Genomic DNA, 19,007 nt, shown 5'->3' with positions numbered 1-19,007 from the left:
TGCTGGGATTTGAACACGGGTCTTCTGCAAGAACAGCCAGTGTTCTTAACCGCTGAGCCATCTCTCATCCTGGTTTGGGATTTTTTTTTTTTTTTGGTCTTTTTTTGAGACAGGGTCTCCCTGTAGCCCCAGCTGTCCTGAAACTCACTCTGTAGACCAGGCTGGCCTTGAACTCACAGAGATCTGTCTGCCTCTGCCCCCCAAGTGCTGGGATTAAAGGTATGCGCCACCATGCCCGGCTGGTTTGGGAGTTTTAAAAAAATCACTCATTGAAGTCAATTTCAAGTATTTGCTTTTACCGTCTGTACAATTCACCTGTGACCTGGGATAAACTAAGCAGCTGACACCTCCATATTCAGTGCAGCAATCTAGGCAGAGGAGGGAACATCTGATTTGTTGGTCAGAGAATGAAGGTGACTTCCAAGTCAATTAGATTATTATGACATTGCCAAACCACTCAAGGTGGAACCTTATCTTTCTGTCTTCCACACACCCCTTCACACTGAATAAGGAGTAAAACTACCCTGTGAAACATTCTTTCCTTTATTGTTATGTCAATCCTTCCAATGTCATAAGTATGTCTTTATAGGCTAGAAAAAACATAAAGCACAGTTGGTCAGCAAGCACCCTCAACTGGTAACACCAAAAATCGCAATCAAGGCAAGTTAATTCCTGGTGTCAGAATATGCCAGGGGGCTGGGTATCATGGCACACGCCTTTAATCCCAGAACTCTGGAGGCAGAGGTAGGTGGATCTCTGTGAGTTCAAGGCCAGCCTGGTCTATATAGTGAGTTCCAGGACAGCTGGGGCTACAGGGAGACCCTGTCTCAAAAAGACCAAAAAAAAAAAAAAAAAAAAAAAAAAAAAAAAAGAACAATGTGCCAAGGGAATAGATTGTCTTTACTACTAGTCCATTGTAGTTTAAGTTGTAATAATCCCAGAATAGTTAAATGTGTTAACATTTCTTCGCAATGGAATGTACTCAGGTAATTCTAAAAGAATATAACTGGCTTGTTTAGAAAACTTTAGAATACGAATCTGAAAGACAGAGATATCAAGTTCATTATATGAGAAAGTTGAGGGCAAAATGCTTCAGAAAACCAAAAAACGAACGGGGAGGAACAGTTCTGCAGCAACAGTTCACGTCAACATTGATTTCCCAGCATTATTTCCGAAGATTCTGCAGTGCAGCTGCATCTGTGTCCTCTTGTTCTCATTACCTGCTTCAGAGACAAACCGATGAGGTCAATGATTTTCTCCGACTGGGTTTTGACTCATTTAGATCGCTTCTTAGTGCCTTCGTGGCGCTGCGTTCTTCCACGCAGAGCCACTTGTGTTTAACCACTTCTTTCATCAGAATTTTGAGTTACCATTTTTGATAGTTGAGATTCCAGGCTTTCAATTTTGGATTCCATCTGACTTATCATTGTAACGTTTTTATTGTCTCTTAAATTCTCTATATGTTTCTGATCTGCTGCTTGTATCTAAAGAAAAAGGATAAAATTTAAGAATAAATAACCCCCAAGTAATTATTTTGTACTTGTTCCCTTTAGCTTAGAACCAATGATTTATAATAGTAAATATGTTAAATAAGATGTTGGGATTTAAAATTTTTATTATCAATATCAACTGCATTAAATATAAATCATAAAATAAAGTAGCGTATTTTGTTTCCCTTTGGATGGTGCTGGCCCCAGTTCCCTGCGTGTGCTGCTTCATCTCTGAGTCTCTCCAGTACTAGTCCTCTCATAGTCTGATAACTCACAGAACAAAAGAAATCAACTCAAAATTAAAAAGAAAAAAACAGTGTGAGGAAAAAGTCAAAAGTATGATTTAACTTTCTTTTTTTTGAGTCTTTTTGAGATGGGGTCTCTCTGTAGCCCCTGGAACTCACTCTGAAGACAGAGATCTGCCTGACTCTGCCTCCTGAGTGCTGGGATTAAAGGCATATGCCACCACTCCTGGCTGACACTAATTTTTTAAAGCTCCTGAAAAATGCTTGCTGTCTTTAAACTCCCATTTATACTGTTCTATTTGATCATCACGTACCGTATTTTCTTGTATAAAGCTTTTGAAGCTTTGCACCTCTTCTGCTAGGTCCTTCTGACTCTTGGGTAGGCTTTCACATTTCTTTTGTTCTGTTTTTATTGATACTAACTCCTGCTCGATAAACTGAATTTTTACAACCATATGTAGATATTTGTAATATGTAGCTTCCCATTTTTCTTTCAGATTGTGGAACTGTATGAACAAATAATATGATTTCACAATAAAGGATATAAACCAGGAATAGACTAACACAAAGTCAATAGAGATTTGGACATAAATTCAGCGATAATGAGTTATATTCTACAGCAGAGTATTAGGAGTCACTCCATTGAATTATCCAGAAAATAAGCAAAATTAAAATCACCAGCAATAACAAAAATATATTCTGCACACTCATCATCAGTGTCATACATTTATACTTGAACTAAGCTATAATTTTTCTGTGATTATTTTAGTTCTTTCCTTAATGTGACTATAAGTCATATTACTAAAAGTCTCTAACCCATTTCTCCCATGTTTAATGCCCATAATTTCCAAAGATGTTTTAAGGACATGATTTTCAGTTATTTAGGTCTGCATCACTAATCTTTTCCCAGAATAAGACCTTGAAAAGGAGACACTCATTAATGAGTTTTATAGGCATGGATTCTGAAGGCATATTTATTTTTTTTCTGAACTGCAAATATTTTCTTTTAATTTTAATTATATTTTGAAAAATGATTCAGACAATGAACACAGAAGGCCTCAACCGGCCAAAGTGTAGAGAATAAGAGACTGCAGAGTACGTGTCCCTGGATAGGACTCCTGTATTAAACCTTACCTACCCAGGGCTCAGGGGCCATTGCTGAAGAAGGGGGTGGCAGGGAGATTGTAAGAACCAGGGGTGGTACATGACCATAAGGACACAGAGTCTTGCAGGCTCCTGGGAACTTGCTCAATTGAACTTAGAGCAATGGTATCAGCATATACAAGGTCCATGCAAACTCAATCAGACAGAAACCCAGCCAAGAACTGAGGAAATGGGCAGAAGGCCCCACCTTAGCTGAGGAACTATTGGCAGCTAATCACTGCAGGGTGAGGGAGAGTTAATTGTCTTTAAGGAGGTGATGCTAGACAGGTTGAACAGGCTCCAGTGAATGAACTCACAATGAGAGATATCTGGGTACACAAACTTGATTTGATAAGCCTTAACATATATGACAGAATGCAAGAAATCTTGTGGGCAGGATATGGGGGGTTACAGATAGGAGAGGGGGTCTAAATATGATTTAGATGTATTATACGAAATCCACAAAAGTTCAGTAAAAATATACATTGGAGAAGAAAAGATTCAGGATAAGGAACTTATGACATCTTCTAGTATGGAAGTCCAATAACATGTCCAGTTGTTTTTTAAACAGAAATGCTCTAATTCAAGGGAATTACCATTTAACCTCTTGATTCATTCCACAAAACACAGGCACATATTGAATAAAGATAACAACAAAATGTGGTTGGTTATCACTGGTACTGACTAAAGACAAATGACTTCCCTATAGAGTGGTAGAATTTTTTGTTCCTGTTTTTTTTTTTTTTTTTTTTTTTTTTTTTTTTTTTTTGTCTTTTTGAGGCAGTGTCTCCCTGTAGCCCCAGCTGGCCAGGAACTTGCTATGTAGACCAGGCTGGCCTTAATCTCACAGTGATCTGCCTGCCTCTGCCTCCTGAGCTCTGGGACTAAAGGTGTGTGTCATCACCATGAGTTAGAATGGCGGTTTTTAAGTGTATCTACACACTCCTGACATTTCTCCTGTGAAAGCTCCTTTCCTGAATGTGACTTTATTTTAGTAATTGGTTTCTAGTGACTTTTAAGACTAGGTGTAGACATGTGATATAGCTTCCATATAGATTTCTTTTTTAAAAATTTTTAAAAAATTATTTTTATTTTATGTGTATGCATGCATTGCCTGCGTGTAGATCAGTGCACCTGTGTCATACAATGCCCGCAGAGGTCAGAAAAGGCTGTTGGATAACCTGGGACTGGAGTTACAGACAGTTGTTAGCTGCCATGTGGGTGCTGGGATTTGAACCTGGGGCTTCTGCAAGAACAACCAGTGTTCTTAACTGCTGAGCCATCTCTCTAGCCCAGCTTCCATATAGATTTCTCTAGGAAAGCAATACTTAGCAAATTATTGCTATGATTATAAGTTTGCAACAGGCTTAGCCTACAAAGACCACCATAGCAACCAGAATTACTGGCAACTTCTTAAAAAATATTTATTTTAGTACTTACTTATGTGTTTGTGTGTATGTGTGTGTGTATGTACACATGAGTGCAAGTGACCAGAAGAGGGCACATATCACCCGTAGCTAGAGTTCCAGGCAATTGTGAGCAGCCTGATGGGGAACTCTCGACCTCTGGAAGAGCAGTATGAGCTCTTAACTGCTGAGCCCTGGCTGCTGGCAACTTTTGGACAGCTTTTCCTGATTGGCCCCATTTCTAATCTTATTTGCATGTCCACATCTAGCCAAAAAGGGCCCAACTGATACCCTATAAATCCTAATGTTCTGGGGCTTCAAGAACAGAAGACTAGGTAAGAACTCAGTGGACAACTCCCCGAGAGGGACTCACTTGGCTCCCCATGCCTGAGACTTTTGCTCACTCAACTCCAGCCTTTTGAGACATGCAGGAGATGGGAGATCAGCTCCTTCTACTCCCACTGGTGATCTGCAGAATTGCTCTGCAGGAGGCTATTCTTGGCTGGCACCCTGAAACCCTCCAAGAGCTTTGTAGCTGTAACACAATCTCTTGGTTGCATCTCAAAGCCTGCTGGGGTCTTAGACCTGGAACACGATTAACTTCTCTCAGTTGGCATCCTGCTGAAACCTAGAGTCTTGAAGTTCTTACTTTCCTGTTCAAACTGTTATTTCTATGTGACAAAGTTCCCTTTGTTTTCCCTTTGCTCTCTGCCAACTCCATTATTGCAAGAGTCTTTGGACAAGAACTCTGACAGAGACAGGAGACAGTCCTGACTGACAACTTAAAATGTTCCTTCAAGATGGAGAAAGTCTCCACAGGAATTAAAGAAAGGAAGTTAAAGACATTCCATCACATTGACTTACAATAAGCAACATGACTGGAAAAGAGTTCTCATTTGATAAATTAATTTGATTTGGTCCTAGCTTAGATAAAGACAGGGAGATCTTTGTATCAGTTTTGAGACTCTCAAAGCAAATTCCCGTTTTTGTCCAATCGAGTCTCAACAAATCATGCAAAATCATTAGGTGTTCTAAAGCTTTCTTAGTGGACTACCACCACCAAATACCATATATGAAAATTAACTAAAAATACAACATTAATGTATGAAATGAGACATTCTAAGAAAAAAAATCATAGGCATATGTTATCATGACTGGATCAGGCAAACCTTCTATATGAAGGACACCAAAATCATAAACAGTAACTAGGCTGCATCATAGTATAGTAGTATTGTGCCTCAAAGTCACCATCAATAAAGTGCAAGGGCAAGCCAGTTAGAGGCAGAGGCATGTGGATTTCTGTGAGTTTGAGGCCAGCCTGGTTTACATAGTGAATTTCAGGCTAGCTAGCGATGAATAGTGAGACTTTGTCTCCAAAAAAAAAAAAAAAAAAAAAAAAAGAAAGTGTTAGCTAGGAAGTGGAGAAATTAAAATGTTCTTTCAATACTGATGGACCAGAAGATGGTACAGTTACTTTAGAATACACATTAGCACTGGCAACTCCTCAAAAGATCCAGCCATGGTTATGACATGACCCAGCCATTCCACTGATAAAAATTCAGCCAAAAGAATGAAACATTTTCAATCAAAAGAACTTGTACATGCATTGCCACAGCAACATCATTAATAAAAATTCAAAAATTCAAAATGGAGCTGGGCATGGTGGCGCACGCCTTTAATCCCAGCACTTGGGAGGCAGAGGCAGGCGGATCTCTGTGAGTTCAAGGCCAGCCTGGTCTACATAGTGAGTTCCAGGACAGCTGGGGCTACAAAGGAGACCCTGTCTCAAAAAGACCAAAAAAAAAAAAAATTCAAAATGGAAAGAATGCAAAGGTCTATTGATTGAAGAATGTGTAAATAAAGGTATGGCTTATCCATACAATGAATATTAATAAGTAGCAAGAAGTAAATATTTATTAATGTTAGAACATGCGTGAACATTGGAAAAATTATGCCAAGGAAAATGAACCAGGCACAAAAGAAGATAGAAAATAGATAATTCGATTTCACTTAAACTATTCAGATTAGACAGCTTGGTAATACTTAGGTGGATTGGTTCCTTAAGTCTGAGATGGAATAGGGCTTTCTAAAAAGTATAGAGCATTTGAAAATAAAAATTTTCAAAAAATGAGATGATGACTGAGTAACTTTGAATATACTCAAGCCGGGTGTGGTGGAGCACGCCTTTAATCCCAGCACTTGGGAGGCAGAGGCAGGCAGAGCTCTGTGAGTTCAGGGCCAGCCTGGTCTACACAGTGAGTTCCAGGACAGCTGGGGCTATAGGGAGACCTGTCTCAAAAAGGCCAAAAAAGAAAAAAAAAAAAGAATATACTCAACATAGTAATTTGTAAATTTGAGTAATTGTGCATTTTTACTGACTTGAATTTCATATGTCAACTATATTTCAATAAAGCTGTTAGCAAATAAAATCAAGGAGGCACTGATGACTTGTGAACTTGTAATGGTGACTGTTTGACTTTAAATCATCTGCCAATGTTAAAGGACATATGGGATTCAACAGAATGTCTTTTAATAGGAAAATATATACATTCCATTGATATCAAGTCAGTGAAGTTGGGGCTGGAGAGATGACTCAGCAGTTAAGAGTACTGGCTGCTCTTGTGGAAGACTGGGTTCAAATCCCAGCACCCACATGGTGACTAACAACCATTTGTAACTCCACACAGGGGAGCTGACATTCTCTTCTGGCCTCCGCAGGCACTGCACAACATGGTGCACTTAAAATACATGCACACATAGCACTTGTACAAACACATAAAACAAAGAAAACTTTAAAAAAAGTGAAGTTAGCCAGGCATGGTGGTACACACCTGTAGTCCCAGTTGTTGGGAGGCAGAGGCAGGCGGATCTCTGAGTTCAAGGCTAGCCTGGTCTACATGGTGAGTTCCAGGACAGCTGGGGCTACAGGGAGACCCTGCTTCAAAAAGACAAAAAAAAAAAAAAAAAAAAAAAAAAAAAAAAAAAAAGTGAAGTTGTTTTTTAAATCTTCATTTCCAAGGAATTTATAGCTTTATTTTCCACAAACTAAGAAGGTTGTGTCTTGCAGATTATTAAAATTACCTTGTGCCTTAGCATATTAATTGGAATATGCATTTGAAATTCATTGGTGTTTAAATCTTCACAAAAACTAAGCCCTCTGTTTTCATGTTCAGTTCATTTCTTTTTTGTTTCTTTGAAGAGTTTCTTAAATCTGTAAAAATGTAGAGAATCAGCACATGAAGGTTTTCAGAGTCAATATTTAATAATTCAAGCAGATACTATGTAATGTCATATTGAAAGAACAAAACTATAAATTATAAATGCCTCGTTTGTCTCAACCTAAAAATTGACAGTATTCTAATGAAATTATAAATGATGATCTTTTTTTTTTTTTGAAGCAGGGTATCCCTGTAACCCAAGCTGGCCTAGAACTTACTATGTAGACCAGGTTGGCCTCAAACTCACAGAGATCTGCCTGCTTCTGCCTCCCAAGTGCCGGGACTAAAGGCATGCACCACCACATCTGGCTATGAAATTATAATCTTAAGTGAATAATGTAAAGGAAAATTTTATGATAAATATATCAGTTAAAGAGTAAATATTATACCCACATTCAAATGTTTTATAACTATTATCCATTTTAGCATGTTAGTATGAAATACCAACAAGTTATTAAATATTAGCTATAATCCAGAGATTAATAAAGAGGGTGAAGAAGAAAAGATATTTATGAATGTCACTTAAAGATATAAAAATAGGGAGCTGAGCTGGGTGTGGTGGTGCACGCCTTTAGTCCCAGCACTTGGGAGGCAGAGGCAGGTGGATATCTGTGAGACTGAGCCTAGCCTAGTCTACATAGCGAATGCCAGGCCAGCTGGGGAAACAGGGAGGCCCTGTCTGAAAAGACCAAAAAAAAAAAAAAAAAAAAATAGGGGGCTGGAGAGATGACTCAGCCGTTAAGAGCACTGGCTGCTCTTGCAAAGGACGTGGGTTCAACTCCCAGCACCCACATGGTAGCTAACAACCATCCATAATTCTAGTTCCAGGGGGTCTGACACCCTCCTTGGCATTGCACGACCTGGGTGTGCTTACAGACATGCAGGCAATACACTCATACACATAAAATAAAAAAAATATTCCAGATCTTAATGTGGTGGTAGAAACATAATTGTTCACTCCATTATATATATATATATTTATATATAATGGAGTAAAAAATTATGTTCATATAGGATATATATATATATATCTCCTACTTACTGTGAGTTGTTTCCAAATATTCAACCAACTTTATACAGAAAATCCTTGAGAAAACTTGCATCTATGCTGAATGTACAGTTCTATTTTTGCCTAACCAGCATAATAATTGTTCACATAAAGCTTATGTTATATTTGATATTAGAAGTAAGCTAAAAAGTTTAAAAATATATGAAGGGTGTGAGCAGATGATATACAAATACACAATTTTTCTAAAGGACATGAGTGTCCATAGATTTTGATATCTTTTTTTTTATTTTGATATCTTAAGGGTGTACTGAAATGAATCCTCTTCAGGTTCTGTAAGACTGTAATTTATATGCATGTACATACATACATATGCATACATATAGGAATAAATATAGGCAACACATAGTTTACTAACATGTATACCTCATGTGCATATAGGAGACACCATGAAAAGGAATATTTCTGTCTCATGTATTTTATAACTGAAAAATAAAATAAGGCAGAAAATGAGATCACTATCAAAATCATTTGATGTTGTAAAGAAACAACACAAAGGGAGGCGGGGTGTGGCGGTGCACATCTTTAGTCCCAGCAATTCAAGAGGCAGAGGCAGAGGCAGGCGGATCTCTGTGAGTTCAAGGCCAGCCTGGTCTACATAGTCAGTGCCAGGCCAGCTGGGGCTACAGGGAGACCCTGTCTCAAAAATACACCCCCCCCAAAAAAATGAAACAAAAAAACCATTTTGAAATATTAAAATCTTACCCAGTTAGTTCTTTCTACAACTCTTTATTTTTATTCATCTGTTTTTCTAAAGCACATTCCAGAGATTGTGTTAGTTCAGTGAATTTCTTTATTTGTAACATTTCATCTCCAGCCTTTGAAAAATTATAAAATTATAAAAATGTCGAGTCTCATTGTCTTTTGTAAAACTATTTCTTATTAGCGTATGAGCAATATGCATTCATAGAAGTTTATCAAATTCCCATTAGGACCAAAATTTAAAAATCTCTCCTTAAAACATCTATAATTTATTCTTATTGATTTATTTATTTGGTCTTTTTGAGACAGGGTCTTCCTGTAGCCCTGGCTGGCCTGGAACTTGCTACGTAGACTAGGTTGGCCTTGAACTCACAGAGATCTGCCTGCCTCTGCTTCCTGAGTGCTGGGACTAAAGGCATGTGGCACCACACCCAGCTGAAACTATATTTTATTTACACGTTTATTATCAATTAAAAAATATTTATTTTTATTTTGTGTGTGTGTGCGCACATGCGCATGTGCGCGTGCGTGCACACACATATGCAGGTGCCCAGAGAAGCCAGAAGAGGGCATCAGTTGCCTTGGGGTTACAACAGTTGTAGGCCAATTGACATGAGTACTAAGGAGCTGAATGCAGGTCCTCTGCAAGAGCAGCAACTGCTCTTAACCACTGAGCCCTCTCTCCAGACTCCTCTCCACTCATTTTTACGGAATTCGCTAGTCCATGTTGGTTAAAATCATATTGTACTCAGAATTTTTGGAAAGCTCACATCTGATACTGATTGCATTTTTCTCACCTGGCTTAAGATGAGAAAAATACTCATTCTCTGTAAGAATTCTCCCAGGAATTTGAATTTTTCTATGTACCATTTTTCTCTAAAGACTGATGTTAATACCACAAAGCATAGCCTTTTTCTAATTCTTCCAAATTTCCTATCATACTATTTATGCTCCTCCATTGGCCTCTAATATTCCTCAATACATGGCCTATCTAAAAATCCATTTTCACCACATGGCGCCTTCTATTAGTTTAAAATCTGATTTTTAATCTTAAAAATTTAATAACAAAATTTAGTATGGTTAAAGACATTTTGAAGCCCTCATTGTGTTTTCTCATGAGCAAATTCTAAAAATTGAACACAATTTCGAGTGGCCAAGCTGTCACTCTGGCCCCACTTCATTCCTAAATGCAGGAGTGAAGTCTTTGCTGCTCATCCCTTTCCTTCTGTCAATCTCTGTTCAGTTTCTTAGAGTTCTTTAGGACTTATGGCTTCATCTTGCCTCATCATGTTTCCCACCCAGACCTATTATTGAGGTCATTTTTTCCTTTATTTCTTCCATCTAGTCCACTTCTTGGTAGAGAACCACTGTGCCATGCATTAATTGGAATGGATTCCCTGAATAGAATGTCAATGCTGCCCAAGATTTTATGTTGGTTCTGACTGATGCTATTTGAAAGTCTCCCTTTCCTAACTTTGGGAATCTGGGATATTCACTTTTGGAATGTTGATGAGCATACTTTGCCTTGTTTTTATTTTATTTTTAAAAATTAGAATATTTTTTACCAAGCATGGTGGCACACACATTTAGTCTCAGCACTCAGGAAGCAGAGGCAGGAGGATCTCTGTGAGTTCAAGGCCAGCAGGTCTACATAGTGAGTTTCAGGCCAGCTGGGACTGCAAGGAGACCCTGTCTCAAAAAGACCAAAAAAAATTATTTTTATTTTACGTGTATGAGTGTTTTTCCTGCATATATGTACACTACTTGTGTGAAGTGCCTGTGGAAGTTAGAAGAGGGCATTGGATTCTCTGGAAACTGGAGGTATGGACAATTATTAGCTGTCATGTGGGTACTGGGAGGCAAACCCCGGTCCTCTGCAAGAGCAGCCAGTGCTCTTAACTTTTGCGCTCTCTAGTCTATTTTTCTTTTATAATAGTAAAATTTTTCATAAGCATATTATAATTTCCCCTCTTTTCCCATTGAATACTTTTCTTTGCTGGACTGACATGTCCTTACATAAATATTGTTCTGAAGTTCCTTTTTAGATAGACATTCGACTATATTATTTGGAGGCTTGAGTCAGCTAGAGTTCTGTCTTCTTCCCATCACAGACATTTATATAAAAATTGTATATATCAAATATCTTAGCCCAGGCCATCTCTGGTGTATTGAACCATGATATGAGAACAATTTGGAGACGTTAGTGGCTACTGATTGAGCTGGGTGATAAAAAGCTCTTACTAACTTTTTGATTCACAGAGTAGACTTCAAACTGGCTAATATTTCTATGTCTTATTCCTTATTCATTCTTTTTGGAATATGCCCCCATTACTTTTGAATAAGCTTAGTAGACTTCAGGTCCTACTATGTAATCTTTAAGTTTCAATTTTTTATTTTATATTTTATTTATTATTTTAATTTTATGTGTATGAGTGTATTGACTGCTTGTAAGTGCACCTGTGTTGTAAAATTCCCTTGGAGGTCTGAAGAAGGTGTTGGATCCCCAGGAACTGGAGTTACAGACAATTGTTAGCTACCATGTGGGTGCTGGGCATTGAACCCAGGTCCTCTGTAAGAGCAATGTTCTTAACTACTGAGCCATCTCTCCAACACCAAGTTTCAATATTTTAATGTATCTCTGTATGACACTTATGTAAGAGGATCCTCTGACACTTATGTAAGATGAAGAGAACTCATCAACACATTTTTCACTTTTGTTGTGTGAAAAATATGGAAGTAAAATGGGACCAATTTATAAGTAATCTAGAAAAAATAGTTTTCAATGCTTCTTCAGTCATAAGGAAGACCAATGATCATAAAAGCTCCAGTTTCCTTCATGTTTGCAATGGATAGGGGACCTATGTAATTCCCACTTTGTGATTTAACACAAGCCACAGGGAGCAATGACTTCACTGCTCCAGTTCAGTGTTCACAATACAGTCTTGGAACGGAAATTTCTGGAAAGGAAATATGAGTAATAGAATTCTGTTCTGTGTGATAAAGAGAAACATAAATTTCATTATCCATCATTAAAATGGCATCCTGAATTAACCATTGTTCCCCTCTGAGATTAGAATATTGCATTCTTGGAAGGTTGATGAACACAGGTGAATAAAAAATAGTTTCTGAATCTTCAATTCTCTACGATCTTGTTAAATGAAACATCCACTGCTACACATTCAACAGCATCTCATTCATTTTTTCCCCTCAATTTCTTTTTGAAAAACACAAAGAGAAAAATGTTCTTTGGTGGAAATGTTTGTATACTGACAAAGTATTCTTGACAGGAAATCAAAGCTACAAGTCATTCATTCTCAAAACTTCACTTATGGTAACAGATTTGGAACTCTAGGTTAAATAACTATTGAAAGTTCTAATAATAATAAGGTAAACTAAAATATTAGCAGTAATTCAGACACACAGCTGTATACCTATGTCCAGAGCAACATTATTTACAATAACTATGAGGTGCAAATAATCCACACAACCATTAATTGATTAATGGAGAAATAACATGTATTAATATTCATCTTATATTAGAAGAAACTTTGGTAAAATCTTAATTTTTTAAAAAAGATAGATTTTTACTTACATATATGTTGTGTATCTACATGAGTGTATTCCATGTGTGTGCAGGTGCTCACAGAGGCCAGAAGAGGGTGTCTGATCCCTTGGAGCTGGAATTAGAGGCTCTTGCAAACCACTTGTAGGTGCTGGGAACTAAATCTGGTATTTTGTAAAAGCAGTATGTGCTCTCAACAACAGCCATCTCTCTAGCCCCTTGTTTAGCAATACCTTATTACCCAAATCCTTACTGTTATCATTTCAAAGAACGTCTGTAAAGTCAAGAAGATATCCACCACTAGAAGTAGCACCATGAGCCACAAAATGTGTTTACCAATGGCCCCTTTCATATTTCCTAAAACATCTCCATATAATCTTACAAGAGAGAAAAGATTGTTTTCTGGTGGCAGAAAGAGACAAGACATCCACTTACCCACCTTTTACACAGCAGTTTATTCTCCATCTGTGCAATTTTGACTGATTGCTCTTTTAGTGTAAATTTTAACTTGGAAAGTTGAACTTCAAGCCTACAATGTATTTTGATAAAATAGTGATAAACATGGACAATTTTTAAAACATCACATAATTTCTGAGCTAACATCTTAAAGAATAATTAATTAATTAAAATGTGAAAAGCACCCAGACTTGGTGGTACACACCTTTAATCCCAGCACTCTGGCGGGGCAGAGACCCGTGGATCTCTGTGAGACTGAGGCCAATCTGGTCTACATAGTGAGTTCCAGGCCAGCTGGGAGAACTTGTCTCAAAAAACCAAAACAACAGCAGCAATAACAAAAAAGAGAGAGAGAGCGAGAGAGAGAGAGAGAGAGAGAGAGAGAGAGAGAGAGAGAGAGAGAGAGAAAGAAAGAGAAAGGAATAAGAAAAAGGAAGAGAAGGAAAGCAGAAGGTCTGGAAATTTTTATTTCTTTTCTTGCTGGGTTTTGTGGATAATAATGAGAATAATATGTAAAAAAGTGTGCATTCACTGTTTTTGCAGGGCTTGAGACTAAACCCATCACCTTGTACACACAATCATGCCCTATGCCACTGAACTACATCCTAGCTTAATGCATTTCAATTACCTTAATGCCGAGAGATTTTCCTAGCTTCACGAAGGTCTATTATAATAACTGACATAATTTCCATACTACACTGTTTATTTTCTTTACAAATGCTAAGATACTTTGTGTGCTTTGGTGGTTTATACCTTTGTAAGGTAGCTTGTGTCTTCTCAGAACTCTGAGCTGCTTGTGTGTGAATCCTGTGCTACCTCTGACTAAAATAAGGAGTAAGAGAAAAAGTTGTTAAAATAATCTTGTGCAGTTGCCCTTCGCCCATTTTCATGCTAAAATTCTATCAGAAGGTGACCATGCCGCTTGTCCAGCCTATCATTTATGGGAACTTCTATTTTGTTTTAAACAATATTTTATTTATTTATTATTATATTATTATTATTATTATTATTATTATTATTTCGGCCTTTTTGAGACAGGGTTTCCCTGTAGCCCCAGGTGGCCTGGAACTCACTATGTATTAGACCAGGCTGTCCTTGAATTCACAGAGATCTGCGTGCCTCTGCCTTCTGAGTACTGGGATTAAAAGTGTGCACCACCATCTCCAGCTTATTTTTATTTTATGTGTATAAGTGTGTTGCCTGAATGTATGTAGTTGCACCTGTGTCATGTGATGCCCATAAGGTCAGAAGATGGCATCAGATCCCCTAGAACTGGACTTACAGATGGCTGTTAGCTGCCATGTGGGCCCTGGGAATCGAACCCAGGTCCTCTGCAAGAGCAGCCAGTGCCACTAAGCCATCTCTTTAGCCCTTGGAATTTTTATTTTGTAACTGCAGAGTTAACTAAATTGTTAGGACAGGAATCTTATCCCCACCGAGGCTAAAATAACATTATCTGCCATTTATAGAAAATTTAATAAACCTCTACCGTAGCACTGAAATACATTATTCATATTTTTAAAGTGAATCTTATTGGATATACAAATTGATAAAATGAGTAAAATGTGGAAAAGTAAAATTTTTTTTTGGTCTTTTTGAGACAGGGTCTCCCTGTAGCCCCAGCTGTCCTGGAACTCACTATGTAGACCAGGCTGGCCTTGAACTCACAGAGATCCGCCTGCCTCTGCCTCCCAAGTGCTGGGACTACAGGTATGTGCCACCATGCCCAGCAAGTAAAATTTTTTATGGTGAGGATTTATATATATTTCTAGAAACACTTCAAAAACCTTAACTTAAAGACACACGCACACACACACATACACACACACACACACACACACACACACACAAATCAGAAGTATGCTTGGGATGATAAAAATGAACATGACATTATAGGTGAAAACTAGATGTTTTATGAAATAGTTTGAGAGACAATATTTTCCCAGCTGCCACGATGCCTAGGTTGGGATCCCAGGAGTCTGTGAATTTGAGTCATTTAATTTTCTGTGCCTTGGGATTGTCCTCTATAAATGGAGTTAACAACAGTATCTACCCCATTGGGATGACTGGACTGGGGAGTATCCTTGATGAAGCATCCATATGCTGTGTCCATACATAGAAGAGTAAATGGCTGTATGTAATATTTGCTATTATAATTTCATTGTATTTTATATTCTAATAAAATCTAATATTTTACTCAGGTGGCATGCCAATAGAAGCAGGCTTCTATGTCACCTGTACCAAATCACCTTCACACCAGTGAATTCCAGTTCCACTGGCCACTGGTACCTTGTTCCATTTATAATAACTTAGAACTTACTTTCTTACAGTGGAACAAAGCTAGATATCAACAACAATAGAAACTACAGAAAACACACAAACTCATGGTGACACACTAAATGACAACTGGGTCAAGGAAGAAATAAATAAAAAATTCCTAGAACTGAAGCTGGAGAGATGGCTCAGTGGTTAAGAGCACTGGCTGTTCTTACAGAGAACTGTGATTCTCAGAACCCACATGATGGCTAACATGCATCTGTAACACCAGTTCCAGAGTATATGATGCCCTCTTCTGGTCTCCATGGGCACTGCACACACATGGTGCACTTACATACATGCAGGCAAAACATGCATATGATACAATAAAATAAATAGATAACATTTCTAGAATTGAATGAAAATGAAAACACAAAATATCAAAATCTTTGGGACACAATGAAGGCAGTCCTAAGCACAAAGTTTTACAGTGCTAAGTGCCGACCTCAAAAAATTTGAGTATCTTAAATAACTTAGTGATGTACCTTAAGGTCTTGGAAAAACAATAACAAACTAAAGCCAAAAACAGCAGATGGGGAGAGGTAATAAAAATCAGGGAAGATTAATGCAACAGAAACAAAGAATTTAAAGACTCAATGAAATGAAGAGTTGATTCTTTGAAAAGGTAAACAAGATTGACCAACTCTTAGCCAACTAGCCAAGAGTAATGGCAAGAAGACACAAACTAGTGACATTACAATTCGAAACAGGAGCACCACAACAGACACCGAAGATATTTTTTAAATTATGAGGACATATTTAAAATTTATTTATTATTGTTTTTATTTTATGTGTATGAATGTATTGCCTGCATGCAAGTGCACCTGTGTCATGCAATGCCCATGGAGGTCAGAAGAGGGTGTCAGATTCCCCAGAAACTGGAGTTGCAGATGGTTGTTAGCCACCATGTGGTGCTGGGAATCAAACCCATGTCCTCTTCAAGAACAGCCAGTGCTCTTAAACCCTGAGCCATCGCTCCAGCCCCTTATTTTGACTTTTGTTTTTGGTCTTTTTGAGGCAGGGTCTCCCTGTAGCCCCAGCTGGCCTGGAACTCACTATGTAGACCAGGTTGGGCTTGAATTCACAGAGATCTACCTGCCTCTGCCTCCTGAGTGCTGGGATTAAAGGCATGTGCCACCACGCCCAGCTGGACTTTTAAATTTTTATGTGTATGAGTGTTTTTCCTGCATGTAAGTGTACCACATGTGTGCAGTGCCCATGGAGGCCAGAAGAGGGTGTTTGATACCCTGGAAATGGAGTTACAGACAGATGTTAGCTTCATGTAGGTGTTGAGAACTAAACCCAGGTTCTTTGCAAGAGCAGTCAATGCTTTTAATCACTGAGTCATCTCTCCAGCCTTGCAAGGGCATATTTCAAAAACCTCTAGTCCATCAAATTGGAAAATTAAAAAGAAATGATGAATTTCTAGATGCATACAACATATAAAAATTAAACCAAGGGGCTCAAAAAGATTTAAAAAAATTAAACTAAGATGAAAGAAATAATTTAAATAGATCCATAACCAGCAACAAGATTGAAGCAGTAGTAAAATGTCTCCCAACCTTCAAGAAAGCACAGGGCCAGAGGGATTCAGGACTGAATTCTTCCAGGCTTCAAAGAACACCAATATTGCTTAAATTAGTATTTAAAAAAACAAAAAAAAGATAAGAAAAGGAAGAAACTCTTCCAACTTCCAAACTCTTTTGTTTTGGTCTTTTTGAGACAACCTCCCTATAGCCCCAGCTGGACTGGAATTCACTAGGCAGACCAGGCTGGCCTTGAACTCACAGAGATCCTCCTGTCTCTGCTTCCCCAGGGCTGGGATTAAAGGCCTACATCACCATGCCTAGCTCCAAACTCATCTTATAAATCCAGTACTACCCTGATACTCAAAACAGGTAAAGACCCCCCCCCAAAAGAATTGTAGACCAATCTCCCTGATGAACATAGAATCAAACAATTTCAATAAAATACTTGCAAATAAAATTCAAGAACATATCCAAATGATCATTCAGCATGATCAAGTTGGCTTCATCCAGGGATGCAAGGATGGTTCAAAATAAGCAAATCAAAAAACATAATTTGAATTTAAATTCATAAAGTTCTTAAACTTAAATGAATTTAAATTCTTAAGTTCATAAATGAATTTAAGAACAGAAATCACACAATCATTTCAATTGATGCAGAAGAGGCCTTTGATAAAATCTAACCTCTCTTCATGATAAGAACTCTGGAGAGGCTAGGGATGGAGGGACTATATCTCAATACAATAAAGGCTATATATGACAAACCAGTAGTTACCATTCATGCTAATTTGAGAAAAACTTGGTATTTCCACTAATATCAGGACTAAGACAAGGGTGCCTGTGCTGGATAGCTTCAGTGTTAACTTGACATACCTGGGTTGAGGGAGCCTCAATTGGGGAATTGGCGCCATTGGACTGGCCTGTGGCCATGTCTGTGGGCATTTTCTTGATTGTAGAGTGATGTGGGAGGGCCCAGCCCACTGTGGGTAGTGCCACCCCTGGACAGGTGGGCCTGTGTTGGGTAAGAAAGCAAGCGAAGCAGGGGCCAGGGGAGCAAGCCAGTAAGCAGTGTTCCTCATGGCCTGTGCTCCAGCTCCTGCCTCTGGGTTCCTGCCCTGAGTTCCTACCTTGGGCTCCTGGATGAACTGTGACCCAGGATATGTAAGCTAAATAAGCCCTTTCCTCCCCAAGTTGGTAGTGGTTAGAGTATTTTGTCACAGAAATGAAGAAACAAACTAGGTCAGAAATTGGTACCAGAGAGTGGGATACTGCTGTGACAGACCCGACCTTGGTGTTTTGGGGAGGACTGTGGAAGTGTTTGGGACTTTGGGTTGGAAAAGCCATTGTGTGCTCAGAGTTTGTTCCTGTGGTGCTTGGAACAGTTGTGAAGAAAGAGTTGTAGATGATGGAGGTCTGGCTTGTGAAGCTTCAAAGGGAAGCGGAGACTATCAGGGCTGTTCCTGTGAGATTTTGGATTGAGAATCTATGGGTTCTGGTTAGCTGGGGCTCAACAATCAGCTGTGATTAAGAAGAGACCAGAACCTGAAGCAAAACATTTGCTTTACTGGGACAATTGATGCTGGTTAGCTGTGGCTGAAAAATCAGCTGTAAGTAACAAGATACCAGCATCACTGAGGCGAAGTCTTCTAGGAGGTATTTCCTCAGGGTCAGCACACAGAGGGGACCCAAGCCTCTATCTCAAGCTGGAAGCAGGACTTGGTAATGTGTAAGAGTCTCCTGCATGGTTCTGGTGTTGAAAGCATAAAGGGTTCACAGAGAGCAGCTGAGGCTTGGCACTCTGAGAGGCCAAGAAAGGCCATAGGTGAAAGTGCAGTTTCAGTTGCAGTGAAGACCCCAGTATTGAAGGGAACATGGGG

General features: G+C 38.6%; 1 protein-coding gene across 1 annotated transcript in view; it reads right to left on the bottom strand.

Annotated features, from left to right (window-relative positions):
• Positions 1–921: 921 nt before the first annotated feature.
• The window catches only part of LOC103735036, a 185,182-nt gene continuing 167,096 nt past the window's right edge, over positions 922–19,007 (bottom strand). The window contains 3 exon segments of the mRNA XM_008834136.1: positions 922–1,038; positions 1,371–1,484; positions 2,050–2,241. Coding sequence (XP_008832358.1) covers positions 922–1,038; positions 1,371–1,484; positions 2,050–2,241 — 423 coding nt within the window.

This window comes from Nannospalax galili, unplaced genomic scaffold, assembly GCF_000622305.1.
Source record: "Nannospalax galili isolate Female #2095 unplaced genomic scaffold, S.galili_v1.0 scaffold996, whole genome shotgun sequence".
Classification (NCBI taxonomy): domain Eukaryota; kingdom Metazoa; phylum Chordata; class Mammalia; order Rodentia; family Spalacidae; genus Nannospalax; species Nannospalax galili.
The sequence above is the reverse complement of the archived record's forward strand: the minus strand, read 5'-3'. Positions and strand labels throughout refer to the sequence as shown.